This window comes from Triplophysa dalaica, chromosome 13 (assembly GCF_015846415.1).
Source record: "Triplophysa dalaica isolate WHDGS20190420 chromosome 13, ASM1584641v1, whole genome shotgun sequence".
Taxonomy (NCBI): domain Eukaryota; kingdom Metazoa; phylum Chordata; class Actinopteri; order Cypriniformes; family Nemacheilidae; genus Triplophysa; species Triplophysa dalaica.
In genome coordinates, this window is record NC_079554.1 from 16542176 (window position 1) to 16562041 (window position 19866).

General features: G+C 37.5%; 1 protein-coding gene across 2 annotated transcripts; it reads right to left on the bottom strand.

Moving 5' to 3' along the window:
- Positions 1–4347: 4347 nt before the first annotated feature.
- LOC130434724 (saccharopine dehydrogenase-like oxidoreductase) lies at positions 4348–19562 on the bottom strand. 2 transcript variants are annotated; one of them, XM_056765031.1, is made up of 20 exons: positions 19270–19562; positions 17197–17420; positions 16827–16936; positions 16364–16394; positions 15900–15986; positions 15307–15412; positions 14873–14894; positions 14509–14799; positions 13089–13221; positions 9431–9540; positions 9122–9202; positions 8913–9042; positions 8588–8637; positions 7621–7751; positions 7060–7177; positions 6095–6214; positions 5911–5967; positions 5693–5804; positions 5515–5596; positions 4348–5287 (listed from the first exon to the last, which is right to left on the bottom strand). In XM_056765031.1, the coding sequence occupies exons 2-20, from the start codon at positions 17381–17383 to the stop codon at positions 5188–5190; spliced, it is 2058 nt and encodes a 685-aa protein (XP_056621009.1). In that variant the 5' UTR covers positions 17384–17420; positions 19270–19562; the 3' UTR covers positions 4348–5187. The 2 variants fall into 2 exon arrangements, with proteins under 2 accessions (XP_056621009.1, XP_056621010.1); XM_056765032.1 differs by having other exon boundaries at positions 14509–14781; positions 19270–19561.
- Positions 19563–19866: the final 304 nt, after the last annotated feature.

Below are 19866 nucleotides of genomic sequence, written 5' to 3' on the forward strand. Positions count from 1 at the left end.
TCGCTGTGGGTTTCATTATTGTCTCAAACTTGAGAGTTTTGTCCCATTGAAAAAAAAGGCAGAATCCGTATGATGTTACTAGCATCAAAGGGATAGTTCGCTTAAACAATTTCATTATTTATGCACCCTCATTTTGTTTAAAACCTGCATAGACTCTTTCACCTGTGGAACTCAAAAGAAGATATTTGTCTCTGTTTTGTGTTCACACAATGGAAGTCAATGGGGGTTAGTGTTTGGTTACCAACTTTCTTCAAAATAACTTCTGCGGAATAAAGAAATTCTTATAGGTTTGTTATGAAATAAGGATGATTAAATTATAAAAAAATTATCATTTTAAGATGAACTATTCCTGAATCTGTGAACTAATGCTCAATTCTGACCTAGCTGTTAGAGAGCCGGACTCGAAACCAGAAGGTCACTGGTTCGATTCTCAGGGCCAGCAGGTAGCGACTGATGTGCACTTGAGCAAGGCACCTAACACCTGTTTGCTCCCCGGGCGCTGCAGTGATATCTGGCCACTGCTCCGGGTGTGTGTGTTCCCTCACTAGATGGGTTAAATGCAGAGGTCACATTACGGTTATGGGTCACCATAATTTACAAATAGGTCACTTTGATTTCTCTTTTAACAAAAGCAACTTACGATAAGGTATACATTCATAACTGGTATTTTACCAGCAGAATTACAGTCATGTTTTTTTTGCACACATGATATTGATCAAGAGATTCATATATTAAAATATTTTATTTTGCATGTTCTCTTGGTGATACAAAGGCTGTTCTGTATTATTTAAAATTGTGTATTTTAGGATTCGCCTTTAAAACATGAATAAAGTTGCCTACCATTTTAAAATAATTAAACAGTTAATGCATCTAAAATAATCATAATCAATCATAATTTGGTCATGTATCTTGCCTACAAAAGACAACATTAACACATTTGAACTGTGTACAAAAAATGTGTTCGAGATCAATATGACATGTTAAAAATGGACAAGAATGCTATGAGGTTGAGAAATGCTGACTTGTCTTGTTAATGGCCAGGACGTCATTAATGAGGATAATGAATTTGCTGCTGCAATAAAATAATCAAGACACATCCTCCTAATTTACCTTCATTAGACACGAACGACAACATGTTGATACTGCTAATGTTTAACTCAACCAGCAAAGGCTTCTGTTCATAATAGGGCAGCCCAAAAGCAGAAAATAATTATAGATGCTTTCACGGTACATTACAAAGAACCAAAACTTGCACCTCGATGAATTCTTGAAATTTGCTCAAAGAACGTGCTACACGGAAAGCTGAAAGATGCTGAATTTAGAATACCAAGAGATGTTTTACTGCAGAGAGGACGCAATTTATGGCAAATAGCCAGACCCAAGGCTCTGTTCCAAATTCATGTTTTAACAAACGGTATATAACAGACATTAAAACAAGTGGAAGTCAGAATGCAAGCGAATCTCTCTCGAATCATCACACGCTTGCGGGAAGTGAGACATAAAAAAGGTGTTGCAATATCAGGCAACACTGAAGCATATTAAAAATTCATTAACATTAAAATATACACCGCAGGCAAAGAGCTGGACAGCCTGATGTTTACACTCCAAAACCTAACTATATCTTAGCAAAAGTTGTTTATGAAAGAAAGAGAGCTTGATTGTGTACGTGTCATCCATCTGAATACAGACTCCGGGCAGCTGGTGGTATTGCCAGTGTGTTTGTAAACAGAACAGCGTCTGTATATTGACCCTATAGGTGATAATACACGCTGGTTATGTTGGCAGGGATAGGTATGTCTGCAGGCAACGGTGCGTTTCCTCTTTAAAATTCAGACCTTCCAGCTATTAAAATGGAGAAGCGTTTTGAGTCACACTGCCTCCTAAAGAGAAAGAAACTGCGATTTCTCACTGGCGAGGTCGGCTGATGAATGAGGTGTTGTATTGTGTGCTTTTCTGCTGACCCAGGAGTAATTAAAAATGCAGGAGATTTATGACAAACATGAAGCCTCTCTCAGGCACAGGGACGGTCTCTGCTAACCTCACACCACCTCCTGAGATGCAGCAGATATTTTTAAAGCAGCCCCTGGATTTGCATTACTGGTGTCCAAATGTTTCTGCATATATAGTGGCCAAAAGTGATGTCTGACTTTGGATATCTTTGTTCCCTATTCAAATATTATATTGAAGATAGAATAAAAAATATAAATGCATTGTTTGTATGGAGTACACACTGATGTTAACTTTGAGAAAAATGTAAGGAGGCTTGGCAAAAAATGACGCCACAAAATGTCAAAATATGCCATAAAATATTACCACATGAGAGGATCAATCAATATTAATAAATGATACAATTTTTGTCAACGTATCCTTTATGTACACCTTTCTTGTATTTTATATAATAAAATAAAAAAAATATGAATAAAAAAAATAAATGTTAATAAAAAAATATGAATAAGACCCAATTCCCTAAATTTCCCAATTTATCAAACAATTTTGAACAAAAAATACTTTATAATAATTTGAATACTTAAAAAACTTCATTGTATCTCAATTATGATCTAACCTGGGCGGGCATTAAAAGCAAATATTGTACAAATATGCCCTTCTGGACGTCACTTTGGCCACTACTGTATGTCCAACCTTGCCTGTCCACATATAAAATCATAATAAAACATTTTTAAATTATCTTATTTCTGACTTGACTGATCCTAAAAATTATGGTTTCTGTGCTATTATTGTTGTTCTTAGCAATTGCACAGGACATTTCTAAAGATTAGAACAGGAATGGAAACTTGGTTTGGGGTCTTTCCATATAAGCTCCCACCTTAATACCCTAGCAACCATTTAAAACACCCTGGCAACAACGTAATATTCATAATGTCACAGCATTCAGAACACTTCAGCAGCCTAAGCTGTTTTGTTTCTTTCTACATATGTCCCACTAAAATAAAATTGTCTTCCCCATGCGGTCATACAAAGTCAAAACATTTGCCGTTTAATCCATCTTCGCTGCATTCTCCCTTATTTCCACATTCCCTCCTCATTCAGTGCTTCATCTCCCCCCATTTCTCATTCACAGTCTCAATTTCATTTCTCCCTTTCTTGCTTGGAGAAGGGAGGAATGTGATGGTGTCTTATATAAACCTTTGCAGTACTCAACTTACCAGATGTTTTATAACATGGTAAGAGATATAATGCTCCACAAGAGGACTTAAGAGAGGGGGGAAGATGAAAGAAGACTGCAGGTTTGGCAAAGAGAGGGGTCCTGGACCGCAGTATTAGAGGAAGAGAAGAAGAAAATGAGAGAAAGGTATGAGAGGAGAAGATGTGTTAGTGAATATCTGCACACACAAACAGTAGCTATGAGACAGAGAGAGAGGGAGAGAGAGAGAGAGAGGGAGAAAGAGGGAGAGAGAGAGAGAGAGAGAGAGAGAGAGGGAGAGAGAGAGGAGGGAGGTTTAGGAAGGGTGGGGCTCCGAGCTGCAGATGTCACTGCATTCTCTCTCTCATTTCTCTCATCAAAAGGAGATATTTTGAGAAATGTTTCAGTGGTTTCAGTGGAACGAATGGGGTCCAATATTGCTTGGTTATCAAAATTCTTCAAAATATCTTCTTTTATGTTTTAAGAAAAAAGAAAGTCATACAAGTTTAGAATGACATGAAGGTAAGTAAATGCTGAAATATGTTTTAATTTTTTTGTGTGAACTATGCTTTTCAATGGTTTACTTTTCCAGTAGTATAGTTAAACAGTACTTTAACATGTAAGTAGCTTGTATTTTGGGAATCTGCAGGCAGGGTTTTGTGTTTAAACCACTCTAGTGTCGGCACCTCTTTAGTCAAGTGTGACGACACTTTTAAACAAGCTCTGTCCCAGCATCTCTTCACATACTGTGAGATTGTCATAGCAGGGCGTGCTATGATGAAGCCAGGCAGAGCTATACCACCTTGTGGCTGCCAGGCTGCTCCAACCTTGGCCTGCCATGCCCGCCCCACCGCCCCCTTTCTCATCCATCTGGACCCCCAGCCACATCTCTTCCTTTCCTTAAAAGGAAATGCCTTTTCAAATCACTCCAAACAATGTCTACCCCTTTCACACCAAACGACCTTTCTTGTCATCTCTGCTTACATAAATATTCGGGAGATTTGGAAATGGACAAAGGGGAAACGGCGACCCCTAGTTGCAGAAGAGCAGCACTGTCTGCCGGTTATGTTTTCGCATATGAATTTTATACAAAGTGCATTCAAGGTTACAGTGGATTTAATCAGCATGTTATTCAGCTGCATGCAAATAAAACCAAATGATCATACATGTATTTGCAAGTATATTCAAATAAATAGCAAAAATCATTGAATAGTAATAACTTCTTATATTTAATAACTTAATAAGCCATTTGTGTCACTCCACAAAAAGGCACATATATAAATATATACTATATACAGTATACGTGTGTGTATATATACACTTACCTAAAGGATTATTAGGAACACCATACTAATACTGTGTTTGACCCCCTTTCGCCTTCAGAACTGCCTTAATTCTACGTGGCATTGATTCAACAAGGTGCTGAAAGCATTCTTTAAATGTTGCCCCATATTGATAGGATAGCATCTTGCAGTTGATGGAGATTTGTGGGATGCACGAAGCTCCCGTTCCACGACATCCCAAAGATGCTCTATTGGGTTGAGATCTGGTGACTGTGGGGGCCATTTTAGTACATTGAACTCATTGTCATGTTCAAGAAACCAATTTGAAGTGATTTGAGCTTTGTGACATGGTGCATTATCCTGCTGGAAGTAGCCATCAGAGGATGGGTAAATGGTGGTCATAAAGGGATGGACATGGTCAGAAACAATGCTCAGGTAGGCCGTGGCATTTAAACGATGCCCAATTGGCACTAAGGGGGCCTAAAGTGTGCCAAGAAAACATCCCCCACACCGTTACACCACCACCATAATTGCATTAATGAGAAATTGAACAGGTGTTCCTAATAATCCTTAGGTGAGTGTATATATATACACTTCAATAAATGGCTTTAAAATGGCTTCAGAAATAGGCCTATAATTCACAGAAACAGATTATATGTTTGGCTAAAATCAATACAATACAAAACACCATTTCTTAATTTAGATAGCTATAAAATCGGCAAGACAACGCCAATCTAATGGAGAAAGTCAGAATGTACTCGGCTAATGTTCGTCCTGCACGGTGAACATTATTCCGTGTTTGTTAAGACGGTCGATTAAGGTGGTCTTTGCGAACGCTGATCCTGGAGTGTACACACCCCCCCTGTGAGTACCAAAGGAAGAAAAGTGAGACGGGACTTCTATATGCAATACAGATGCAGTTAATATATTCAAATAAAGCACTTCGCCTTTTATATATTGCATCCTTGTCACAACATTATTTACCAAGGATCAGTGTTCAATCTTACTTTGTTTTACTATATAAAGGCGGTGTATACCATCATATAAAAAAGAAGATTCTGTATATACTGTAGAAGTATATTGACTCACTGTTTAGGGAGACTGTGTGGCTCATTGAGCAGTGTAATAGCTGCCTGTACCATAGTAATTGGTGTGGCGATGTATCCAAGTTCTGCAAAGTGAGGTAGAAGAGATCAAATCCGAGCAATTGGGTCGGCTAATGTAATACAGTACAACAGAGCCAGACAACCGATGAGCAGGACAATACCTGGTCCAGTTATTTCTGTGCTGATCCTGGCATTTGGTTTGCCCTGAGAGGGGTCATGACCTGTTGTGTAGCCTTCCCCAATGAAGCTCATGCAGAAAGATGTGTCTTTCATCTGATACAAGACAACAATGGTAGAAAAAGACAAAATGTCACTTCAACACAAACGTATTGCAGGTGTCAGCATTGTTTTGGAAATGATAGGTTTCTTGTTTTTGTACCTGTGTCTTTGAAGGTCCAGATTTGGAGAACATTCCGAAAGAGAATAATTTGGGAAACTGCAAAACAATATTGTCCTGCTTGTTACATTACCAACTCTATAAACAATACTTGATATTCTCTGGTATAAATGTCATATAGACAAATGAGTCTTTAACAGGTAACCTTATGAATGTAAGTGTGTACCTGAGTGAGCAGTCTCCTTCCAAGACCAAATTTGACCATGAACCAGAAGACCACACCTGCAAACAGGGTCTTAGCCAAGGAGAAAACATCACCAATTCCTACATATGCCATGTACTGGACCTGAGAACAACACCATGAAGGAAACCAATGAAAACTGGGAATTGAAGGATAGAAGTTCAATGATACAAAGTTCATAAAACAACAAAAACTCAGTGTGCACGGTACACCCACATCTAGAGTATAAAGTCAGAGGTTGCACATTGAATTCCCAACATTTCAAACTGCTAAATGACTAACATGTATTTTGAGTCCAAAGAAAAGCTTTCAATCACAAATGGCCATATATTGACAGCACTCCGTTGACCCCGTATGACGTCACACTCTATAAAGTGCTTGTCGCTATGGAGATGAAAGAGCAATGAATCACAGAGTGTGAATCATCCCCTGCTACTTTCATGAAGGCCTTCAAAATAAAAGGCATAATGGTATTGAAAAGATTCTTTCAGAGACATTTTCTGTGATATGCAAAGTTTGGGCAAAATCCAACTAAAATATTATTCTTTAAACAGAAAAGAGATGCTACCACTAGGTTTCAGCTGTGTTCAAGGACAAATTAGAAAAATATATAAATGAATAGGACTACCAAAGTAAACACGGTCATTTATGCACAATGTGTGCAGTGGCTTCCTTCTTTTGGAGTTTCGTTTGATCGTTTCTGAAGAATGTAGAAAGTTAAGACTCATATTTTTTATAGTGCTTCAGTTGACTCTATTATTTCTGTCTCTATTATGCTCTCTATTACGCCCACTATCTGCCTTCTAGCAATGACTACTAGTGGAATGTTACATCGCCTAATACATATTCATGAGCCAAGTTCACTTTCTGAATCATTATATAATCATTCTGCTATATCTCTTCATACTCAATCACAACAGCAGGAAATGTTAATTTGACAGAGCGCTCACAGGGTAGTTTTTGTGTTCCTCGTACAGGTAGCGTTGAGTCCGCCGCACCACAGAGGGATCTGAGCCCATGAAGGGAATAGCATACTGCTCTATCTCCTTACTGAAGAAAACAGCTCCCCTGAGGAAGACACCAGAATAGCAGGCTAATTAATGCCAGTAAAAATTCCCATCCTGAGAACCATCAGAGAATCTATAGCTATATATAGCTCACACAACACAATGAATGGAGAGAAAGTATTAAAGAGACAGTTCACCCAAAAATAAAAATTCTGTCATCATTTACTCACCCTCGAGTTGTTCCAAATCTGTGTAAATGTCTCTGTTCTGATGAACACAGAGAAAGATATATGGAAGAATGCTTGTAACCATACAGTTCTGGTCCACCAATGGTGGCTAAGAACAGTTTGCTTACAAGCATTCTTCCAAATATCTTTATCTGTGTGTCCATCAGTACGAAAATATATACAGATTTGGAACAATTTAAGGGTGAGTAAATAAAAACAGAACTTTCATTTTTGGCTGAACTGTTCCCTTAATAGAACAAAATCCTTTATAAATCACCTCTTTTTAACTCTAGCGCCGGCGACAGGGAGTGGTTTATACCCAAACTTCTTCCTTATTCTTCTGAGATTGGAGCTGTCGGCAAAGCCAAAGATGGCTGACCTCCACGTTGCATCGTGGCCACATCCTCCCTGATTAAAAAGACAACACATCAAGCATTTAGAATGTGCGACGGAGCTGATGCAAACGACCCACTATAACTCTTTATAACCAATCAGAGCGGCAGGAAATAGGAATTTGAAAGAGTGCTTCTTAAATACAACCTAATTTCAGCCATAATTCTCTCTTCATGTTAGCTTTGTGATGCTCGCCTCCATCTGAATTTAAAGGCATCGTTCACCCAGAAATATAAATTCTGAATTACTCACCCTCAAATTGTTAAAAATCTGTATAAATTTCTTCGTTTGGTCGAAAACAGAAAGATAATTGGAAGAATGTCAGTAACCAAACAGATCTCATCCTCCATTTACTGCCATATTCTATGGGAGTCAATTGGGGATGAGATCGGTTTGGAAGAAGTTTGGCAGATCAAAGAAATTTAAGGTTTGGAACAATCTGAGGGTGAGTAAAACATGACAGAATTGTCCTTTTTTTGCAAACAATCCCTTTAGTCACAGGCCGTGAAAATGCAGTTCTGGATTGCTCTAGAATATTTATGTAGGACAAACTTTGGTCGTGATCCTGAGGTCCTGGTTTAATAAATAATTTAAAACCTCAAGTTTCTCATTAACATAAAATCCCACACTTCACAGTTTAGTCTATTGGGACATGACAGTCCTTTGCATTATTCATGAGCAGCTGCAACAGTTTCCGGGGCCTGGCATTTAAACCCACAGTACCTCAAACCAAACCTAGCGAACGAAATTATCTACATGCAGAATTCGGAGTTCAATCACAGTAAATCAAATTCCTCTGAAGCCTTCACATGGATCTGCAAATACGACAAGGAGTTCAAAGCGGCGCTCACCTCGGGACCTGTGCTTACAGTCAAAAAGCTCTCCACGGCAGTGAGCGTTCCTGTAAAAGCAAGACAGAGGAGCTGTCAGGTATCTGCTGCTCGGCAAGCGAGATTTAACCGCAGCGGCACTTCAAAGGAAAACGACAGACACTTGCATCCTGTAAGAACTAAATGTCTATGCTTATTTTACTACCGTTAATTGGGATGAGATTAAGAAACCTGATTACAACAAGGGTTGTGTGAAGCAAAGGTCAAAGGGCACACACGGTGCAAATATCATAGTAATGCATGTACGCTTTACTGATTAGACAAACTGTATCAAAAAGAGACTCACCTTTGAATTGATCCCGTGTGTAGAGGATGCCCATATCTGCTGGGACGGAATCAAATCCACAACTTCCGATGATATACACGCCATTCTCCTGAGCTGCAGAGTGATAGTTCAGCTGTATCCCCTCTAAAAACTACACAATCCAGGAATCAATTCTGCTTCGAAATGGCACGTAGTTAAGAAAATGTGGTGATAGAAAAAACATTTATTACCTGTGGCTCTCCACAAATGTCAATGCAGTGGGCCCCATTTTCTAAACAGGCCTTCACCACGGGCTCTCCATAAAATCTATACTGTCAAGAAAAAGGTGACAGAAGTGCCATGTAGTTCCAAATACAACACTTGATATTCACTGTCAACATTTCACAATCAACAGTACACTAGGAATTACACACAACGATCATGTTTATTTTTTCCCAAGAGCCATCACGGCCACATTTGTGCCCCGGGACAGGTGCGAACGCAACCATGTGTAAATGCCCCCTTCCTGTGCTTTTTGACAATAGGCGTTGTGGACTTACTGGTCCCACGCAGTTGAGCACAATGACACCTTGTTTGCACATGATGGCCAGCGACTCCGGCTCGGCTACATCTGCTACAATAACCTCCACACTCTTCAGCTCTGGTTTACCTGCAGAAAGATGTGGCATGTCAAGGATGGATAGATTTTACAGGCCTATATGTATTGTTAAAGGGACAGTTCACAAAAAAATCGATCATCATTTATTCACCCTCATATCATGTCGTTCAAACACTGTATGTGACTCTTTTTTCTGTGGAGCACAAAAATACATTTTGAATAATGTGTCTGTGGTGTGTATTTATATTGGAAGTCAATGGGGGTCCTTGTTGTCTGGTTATCAACGTTTGTCAAAATGTATTATTTTGTGTCGAAGGAAAGTCATACAGGTTTGGAATGATATAAGTGTAAGGCTATGTTCAGATTTGACTTTTTGAAGCTGCTAGCGTCAATTTTACATTATAATCGTATGGAGTGAACCGTGTTATCAAAAAGTCCTGAGCACTTTTTTAAACACCAGCCTCTTTTTAATCTTAATAACGGTTTATCCTACCCACAATAACCTGAGCATAATCCTTGTGATAATAAGGTTTTAATAGCAAGCTCAAAACTCCCGATAAGGTCCGAAAATCATTATAAAGCTTATATCTTTTAAAATGCCCCTTTTTTTCGCTGCAATTGTACTATTTTTGTACTTTTGGCAAAACCCACAGACAAACATGAAGGGTGAATAATAGTAATGATTTATTTAAAAAAAAGAAATTTAAAATGGAGTAGCAAGGTTTCATTCCAAAGGTCACAAAATGTACATTTTTGTGCAGGAGTTTTTAGATGATTGATTGCGTGCTTTGAAATACACTGTTGAAGAAGTTCAATGGCAGCATATTATAACATACTGTATTCACTATTATTCAAAACCAAATTTATGAATTGACGAAATAATCATGTTTATTATTTGTGATAAAAATGTGAGCACGGTGACTCGCATTTTACCCACGATCGTGCATTGCCCCATAAATCATTGCCAGCTACTAAAAAATCGGCATTGTCAACATTTTCTGGTCAAAAATGAAGTCAAATGTGAACGCAGCCTAAATGATGAAAGAATTGTCCTTTATGTGAAATATCCCTTTAAGGGTGGATAATCGCAGTACTTGTATACATAATGTATTTTGGATTTATGGGTCATAAAGTCTCAACGTGTTTCCCACTATATCCTATTTGAATCAGATCCTATTACCCTACAATGTTTTGCATAGTTTCAAAATCCCAGATTACCCTAAACTACCCGAAATTCCAGATTGTGATGGGATTGCCCGAACATTATGCCTTTAATCAACGATATTCACAAACCCTGTAATCCCATCAGATAATCTCAAAACTCATGTAATACCACGAGATGACCGACAGTGTAGATGTCCAGCCATTACATTGCAAACAAACAATATCCATTAAAATAACCCTTAAATAGATTGTTAGTCTGTGTACTCTAGTAGGTGAAACGTTCATGTAAACAATAGCCTTTATACCATAACATTTACATGTACTCAAAAAACACAAGCAACATGGTTTATATCCAAACTATACAAGAATTATATGTGTAAATGTTTTGTTATCTCAACATAGACACTTTAATAAGTTTAATGTAACATTAAATCTTTTGTTCATCACAAACGGACACAATTCATAAACAGTGTGTTGAACACATACAGAGAGATTCAGCAACTTGAACGAGTATTTTCTCCAGCCGCCCGCGGTGTCGTCCAGCTACTGCCCACTGTAACGACCCGCCCGGACCTTCGGAACACGTCCGCGCAACCTCCTCCACTACAAACCGGCCGGTAAAACCGCTCGCTCCGAACACTATTATATGATACGGTCTTCTGCTAGACGTTTTAAACGTCGCCATTGCGTTTCGGTCTGCGTAAGGTGAGACGAGGGCTGTGTCTCCTCCGGTATCGGTAAATTACAGTATGACGTTCAGTTTTAAAGCAAATCTACGATGCAACCGTCGTTCAATATACCAAAACGTACAACCGACGAAAGAAAGCTTTACTAATCCTGTTTAATCACTGTTTGTGGGGGACACTTCCAGAATCCGTCACACGTTGACACGGAGAGACATCTAGCGGCGGAAAGACGGTATTACGCTATTGTGTTTAACAGACGTGAACAGACCAAAGTGCATTTAATTACTTTAAATATCATTTGTTAATGTGTGGGAGCATTAACATATTTACATATATATATTTCTACGTATGATGAGTATGACGTCATATGACGAATTAATTAGCCTTTGTTAGGACAGAAAGGCTTCAGCTTCACAATGAGTTTTATTATGGGTTTCATCTTTTCAACCTTTCAGAGGAACATTCCAGTGTTTTTGTATAGGCAGGCCTACACTATAAATCTCTATAAAACATTTCAAGGCATATTTCAGTTTGTACCGTTTGGGAAAGGAAATCATAAAATGACAAAAAAAATAAATCAAGGCTATTAGTTCGTATAATATTAAAACAAATGTGTAAAATGTACAAGCTTTAAAATACAAATACATTTTTTGCTTGTCCGACATAAAATCTGTTACCAGAATAGCTTGATCAAACAGTTAAAACTACTCCTCCTGTCATTATTGCTGCACAATCTTTGTTGTATAATGTTTATATTCTTTCAATCATCCCACATTTGCTACATACACAAATTCTGTTTAAAAGTTTAGCGGCTTAATGATTATATCATCAATATAAAGTGCCACGTCAGAATAGAAAAAAAACTAAATACATGAAAGGCATATATAGACAACTTTGCAAGATGTAATCACTGGTCCAGCAGCACTTTCAAATGTATTCCTTAATCCTGAATGTATAAATACATTTTACAGATGATAGTATAATGTACTGATTCGTTTATAAATGTTTGGTTGGTTGTATCCGCTTGTGCAGTTAAAAAAAGCTGAAACCGGAAGTTCTTCTGAACCAGCGTTGTTTAGATCTTCCGAAATGGTCTAAATACTGTAGACAGGTTCGGTATTCGTAAAGAGCGATTTGCTTTTGACTCACCACTCATGTGGAAGTGTTTCTGGCTCAAAGGCACCTCATTGAAAGCACATGGTTATTTATCAAGGGAATGGCAGTGGTTTATCTTTAAGCCTGTTTTAGTACCAACACCAAGTACCCAAACCTGTGCATTAGTGTGGTAGGAACACTGTGAGATTTGTATAGTCTTACAGGTATATTAAGTCCAGTCTGGTAATGTGCATTAGTGCATTTAATGTCAAGGGGAATACTGTTCTGTCCACTGAAAGTCCGAGGAATAAGAGTTGACCCTTAAGTAGCGTAAAATGACTATTACTATGATACAGTGGAAGAGAACCACTGTGTGAGAGTGTCCACTACTTGTTGTACAAGACCAAAATATAAGTCCACGTTTTGAGAGAAATCGACACACGCATTGGAGGACCCCTCTCCAACGAGGCAATATAGTGCAGTCCAGACCATGCTGATTACCACGGTAACCAGACACAAGAGGAGAAGAATGATGCAAGACTTTCTAGTCGACTCTTCTGTATGCATGAGAAAAGTAGGTGTTCTTACATTAATGCAAACAGAGAGATTAGTATTTAATTGGCTTGTGTAACAATCTGTTCACAAAAATCATACCTTGATCAAAAGCGTCGTCTGGCTCCCTGAAGCGAACTTTGCGTTTGGAGGTTTTTTGTGGATCGAGACTTTCTGTTCCCTTGACGCAAGCTCTCTTCTTTAAAATAGAGACTAAGCCATTTGAAGGAAACATCTAGAGAGATAACAACATAGAAACTTTTAAAAGAATACTTTTTAAACAAAAATTTAACAAAACATATGTTCAAAACGCATGCAGGTAGCATTTGATAAATCATCTCTTGCCAGTATTAACAGCAACAACAACGTTATGTGGTACAAACTTAACTTCCAGTAGACCTCCACAATAAATCAACTGTTGTTGAGTAGTTTTAATATAATTTAATACAATTAATATTCAAGTGTTCATATGAATTAATATTCATCTTTGGGCCAGATGCATGTGTCCAACGAAACCGTCTATAAAAACAACAGAAACCATCACAGAAAGGCTTAAATGGTTATAAAGGGAATTGTATTAGTATTAATGGAAATTTAATGGTTTCTACTGGTTATGTAAGACTTTATTGGTGGGATGTTACCCGGCGAACAGTAACCAATTGGACACGATTTAATTCTAATGGAAAAAGGCCCAAAACACTACTTGGGGATTTTGTAATGTTTTTAACAGTAAAAAGCTGATGGACCTCATGGTATTTATATTGGAAACCATGGGTTGTAATGACAACCAAACACCACATGGAGGGAGTATGCGCAACCACGCTTTGAATGCAATTATTCTGATAACACTCTGGCTTCCTGTTTACTTTACTTATTTATTATTACTTTGTTTATTATTGTTTATAAACTGCTTGGATGTCATAATGTACTGTGACAAACTAGCTTTCTTAAAAATCAAATAAAGGGATAAAACAAAAGGTCGAAGTCAGGTCACTTTAAAAAAGGGGTTTAACAATTGCAAACAAAGAAACAAGATAGTAATAATTAAGTGGCAATTTGTCTATCAGAAATAACAAGTCTCTAACCTCATTCAAAATGTGACTAACACTGTTCTGGTGACAGTTTTGACTGTTTTTTTAAGACGACCACACCCAACAATTTGGGAAACCTCCCTTTATTAAACACTTGCAGATGGCGGCTGAAAAACTGTGGATGACATCACACTATTTTATGTTTACAAAACAGAAAAACCCCTTAGCTAAGAATTGCATCCTCAATTATAAAACGTCCCATCTGCTTTTCCAAAGATTTTCTTCAAATTATTTACAGTGCAAATATATACTGTAGGCCTATAATTAAAGTAACTGTATATTTAGTCCCTGAGGAGTACAGATCGTTCAGTAAAAGGTTGATTTATAGAAACTGCATAAGACGGCTGGTGTCTCAGCATGCTGTTTTATTCCAAGGGCAGATGGTAATATGCGAGAGATTAGCATCACCCCTACGGCGAAATCCCTTTTACCTCCTCTATCTGAATGAGTTTGGCCAGCTCATCCACAGGAACTTGGCCATCCATGGCAGTCTCTTCCTGAAGTTCCTCATTCCAGTACTCATCTTCCTCAAAGTCTTCCTCCAGCCCCTCCCCCTCATCTGGCTCCTGTTCAGCTTCTCGCCGTGTGTTGTCACCCGCCCGGTTTTCTTTAACAGTTGAGTTCACTAAAGTATTCTCTTGTTCAGAGCCTCTTTGGTATATTACATGGGCTGGGCTGCTTTGTAGCTTTGTGTCATTTGTGTTCTGCAACAACAAGCTGTTCTAAAACAGGTTTGCTTTTTAACAGTCTTCAAAGTACGTACGATTTTTTTGGTGGATAAAAACAAATGTTTACCTTTTCTGTAAGGAGGTTTGGTCTGAAAGAGAAAGAAAAAATGGAATGTATTTTATAAGTTATTATGTTAATAATTCTTATTATTATCATTAGTTATTATGTAATGTTATTTAAGGCTTTGCAAAATCCTTCATGTAAACAGTAAATACATTTTTTGTTTCAATATTTATGAGGCTTTAAAAATAATAAACTTTGTTTCTAAGTTGCGCCAGCAGTTTCAGTAGCTTCTCCATATGCTTACAACATTAAAATTGACAATATATCTGAAAAACAAGGACATGAATTCCAGTCACACTGCACAAATTCTGTAATGCATTTTTTTATGAGTCCTGGAACTGTCAGGGTGGCGTATTATAGGAAGGACATTTTTAATTCCGTTCTAAACCTCCAAAATCACTGTTAGTTCTGGTCTATAAATGTGCATGCAGTCTTACCTCTGATGTGTCTTACAGATGTGACTCAATGAATCCAAATGTGCTTTCTCTGTCTCACTTACAGGAGAGTCACTTTTGGTTTGAAAGCTGGCGTTCCACTGGGTTACTGAAACCAAAAATAGAGATTTAAGGCTTTTAAGTAAGGGCTTTACATCTATTCATATTACAAACCATATATTTTTAAATATCTGGAACATGTTTTTACACAAAATAATAATTTGTACTAAAATCATGATTTATCACAGCTATGTGACATTCTTCAAATTTGGCTTTTATACTGACAGTCCGACCTTTGTTCTTCAAAGATATTGATGAAGTAACCGATGTGCAGACAAGCACAGTTGGGAAATGAGCAATTTCCTGAGATCAAACCATAACAATGCGGTTTACTTAAATTGCTGTTTCCTTTTGAGGGATGAAACTTGCTATTAAAATTTGTAAACAGATTTTTTACAGATTCTCATTATTACAAGCTAAGAACATACTTCAGGACATCCTGTTACATGCAAACAATGTGACCTTACCTAGTTAAAACTATTTTTAACAAACCTATAACAAAGCCATTTGCATGATCAAAATTCTCCTATGCTTACCCCATTGCTCCTGTATGGAGGCAAGATTAGACACAAGTCTCTCATGGTAGAGCCTCTCCAGAGTGAGAAACTCGGCTGCCCAATGATCTACGACAGTCAATAATTTAAAGAAAATAACACTTAAAATCTCACTAATTTAAAAACAACATATAAATAGGAGTATATAAGAGCTGCTTAATCATCATATCATTTTCAAGGGATCATTATGCAAACCTTATCGGGTGTTCACAAAAGAAATATTCTTATCATTGTTTTAAATTCTCAATCAACACCCTTCCTCTTGTACAACACTCTAAAAGTCAACATGAAGAGACATGCCCTAATGAGCCCCCCTGATGAGGTTATTCACCCTGGTGGTTACTATGGCAACCGCATCAACAGGGACTGTTGAGCGATGGTAAAGGAAAGGCAAAGAGGAAACAGGTTGAAATCAGGGGAAAACTTGATTTAATGTGAAAGGATACAATCCTCTTCAAGGAAATAGGCCTCTGCTATCTGTTTTAGGAGAAAATAAAAGTATAATAGTATGCATGTATTCTCTTACATATATTGTCTATTTTCAGTATAATTTTGAAGACTGTACTTGAGTTTATCTGAATACAATCATGTGAAAAAGGTTTATGTGAGTGAATTGCTTGTTTTTTTTTAACAGATGCATGGGGTTTAGTTTTAAGATACTGTACAGTGGGTAAATATCATCAAAGTAGACATAGCTCTTATAATAAAACTAATTCACTGGCTTTTTATAAAATGATACTTCACCATTTGACACTTCAAATGAATAAGAAGAAGCTATATTAATAACAGGCAAAAAGTCCAAACTAAGCATCATGACCAATCATGTTAGTGAAGCCTTTTTTTAGCTTTTGTTGTTGTTTTGGCTAAGGCCTTAATATAAGCCTGACCTTTTCTCTATAGTGCACACACCTTGTGTAAGGAATGAGGGAGGAGCATGTGATCATTATCTTCAACAAGAGACTGCAGCGAAGCCAGAAGAGAAGGACTTGGCCCAGGTGGCACCATTCCAGAGAGGCTGCCTGAAAAGAAATCATATCATTGTATCTAAAGAAACATGTTTCGGATCTTGTTAATGCATTCACTCTACTCTGAATGTTGCATTTTTGTATTACATATATCACCTAAGGACAAATCATTTATGTTGTTTCGCGTTTCCGAAGTTTATGAATAATAATTTCCCCCAAATGACACTACAATACTTAAATGAAAATGAATATAAAATGTGAACATGGAAGTATGTTTGAATGTGTGTAAAATTAATGCGATGTAGAATACTAACCATGATCTACAGAGCAACTATGGCTTATTAAGGCTTGTGTGTTCCCATTCCCCAAGTCGTGTTTAACATTGTCGAAGTCCATAGTCTCGGTCTCTTTTAGCTTGTTCTGATTCTCATCAGAGATGTTTAGGTGAAGTCTGATCTCTTCTGAAGATTCTGGGTGAGTAATCCTGCTCATCTCTTCCATCTCTTCCTCGTCTCCTTCATTTCAGGCTTCTTCATAACTTTGATCACAAATAAGATTAGACTTTAAAGAAGATTAAATATTTTTATATAATAGACAAATCAATACAATACTATCAATAATTATAAAGAAAATCTATAAAAATAATAATACACTTTTAGTGTCTTTTATCTGTAAAAGAGCCTAGTAATTTTGTTCATGTCATTGATATGGCAGACATCCTAGACTATCAGTGCTGATGTATAATGCGAAAGCATTAGTTTTCAGTTACCAACGCCATAACGTAAATATGTCATTTACAGTAAATCATGATTACTTTTCGCCCACAAATGAAAGAGGCCAGAACTGTGGCTACTGAGATAAAGCAAGTCATATTCAGTTGGTCATGTGATCTCAAAATGTCAGCCCACATAAAGTAAGCCGCTCCCGCTGTAAAACCCACTGTAAACGAATTCAGGCTACTGATATGACAATAACACACAGAAACAAGTACTGAGTGAGTGTACCTTAAACATAAAACAAACATCTGTTTTTAAAATGTTTGCATGCATGACTGTCCCTTATTTTTACCCGGATAATATCTGCCATGAGTGACTCTACTTCACAATACCCATCTGTCTGTTTTCACGAGAATTTAGTGAAAACAAAAAGTGGAAACACAGGTTATGTTTAGCAGGAAACAAATTCAGTGGCGAGTGCGAACCGACTGGTGTTTTTAACCACAACCAGTATTAGCAGTGATGCATTATTCATGGGATATGCGCTTGGGGCTTGAAAGTAGATAGAGATAGATGGAAAAAAGAGGGAAGTGTAGACGAGTATCCACACTGTAAGAGTGTCACTATCAGTGGTAACAGAATGATGAGGCGGAAAATGCTGAAAGAAAAGTCGAGATGCTTCTTGACATGACCACAGGTAGCCTGATAAGTGTCAACATGAACCCTTATGAAAGCAGAACAGGTTGAACACACAACAAGAGGGTGATAAGGTTATAACAATACTATGATTGACACTGGTCCCACATCATTGATGCAAACAATCTGTTTAAGTGCTCTAATTGTTTTGCATTTTTGCACCGAGGAATGTGAAGAACGTCACAGAAGAACAGATCATTGTTTTGCACACGTTTATGCATTCAAGTGCTTTCATTTGCATTGCTTTTCATTTTCATAACAAATAATCTCAAAGAAATTACTTAAAACAGTAAAAGGCTAATAATAAGCTTCAAGTATGAAGTATGCATATTTTTCTTTTGAAATACCATGAATTTAAAATAAACCTGACAGGCAAAGTCGAACTGTGTGCAATAGACTATGTTTATGTTTAACAGCAGGTGTTCGCATGACAGTGTAATAACTGAACATGGACTGAATAATAACCAATTACATTTTTACACAACTCACTTTTTTTAACTAAACGCTTTTTCACAAAGTTGCAGTGATGGTCCATGTTGGACAACTTGTTTTGCAGAACTAAAGTTGGTGAATCCACACAAAGCGTCTGCTTAAAAAAACTAGCCATGGTTTAAACTTCAGTAAAAGTGCAGATATTCGTTTTTAATGGTTACACAATTGCCATTATAGTGAGATTACAGTATATTTGCGTTCAATAGTTTACTGTAGTCACATCATGGTTCGTAAGGGAAACACATGTAAATGGTCATAACCTCTAAACATGGAATTTACATTTACATGAAAACTTCCATTGGTTTGGTTTGGTTTTACACACCAACCACCAACACACACCTGTATCCCAATTCACATGACAAAAAAATGGTGTGACGTTAAACCCTAAAGAAGTACGTAAGTTGTCCTTTAGTATTAAGTTTTCATTCAAACTGATAAACAGTCACGCGCCATAAGCCACCGTTGAAACGCTTTTATACTTACTTCTGGTTTCTATAGTAATGTTTCAGCAGTCCGCATCTGCACAGAAGTCCACTTTTCCATATCTGTTCCCAGAGCTGCTAAAAAAGCGACCCCGTGTCCTCGTGTGAGAAATGAACACCGATCTGAAATCAGTTTCGAGCGCATGCCATCGCGTCGCATCTGTGCAGTTGTTTACGATCCAGACCGGGGCGTTTCTTAAAAGGTTTCGGCCTACGGCCAGTCTTTATGGGGGTGGTTTGGCGCCACCCATCGGTTAATAAGGAGCATTGGAACTGGGTTGTCTTGAAAACAGCATTCAAGTTTCTATTTATTTGCCTGTGTGGTATAAAACTCTCTTTGAATTAACGATGGTTTACTATAAACCAAACTTAAAGTTTAGTTACCATGTTTTTGCTATAGTTTTACTGCAAATATTGTAGTTGCTGTAATGGTTAGTATGGTTTACTTTAAACCATGATTACTTTGCATAAGCGATATTCAAGCTGCAGATATCATAAATTATTTAATGGACTGCCTTGTCCACATATAAAGATGAAATATTTCTTTATATCCATGTAGGCTGTGAAAATTCTGTATTATTTTACATATGATGTGCAT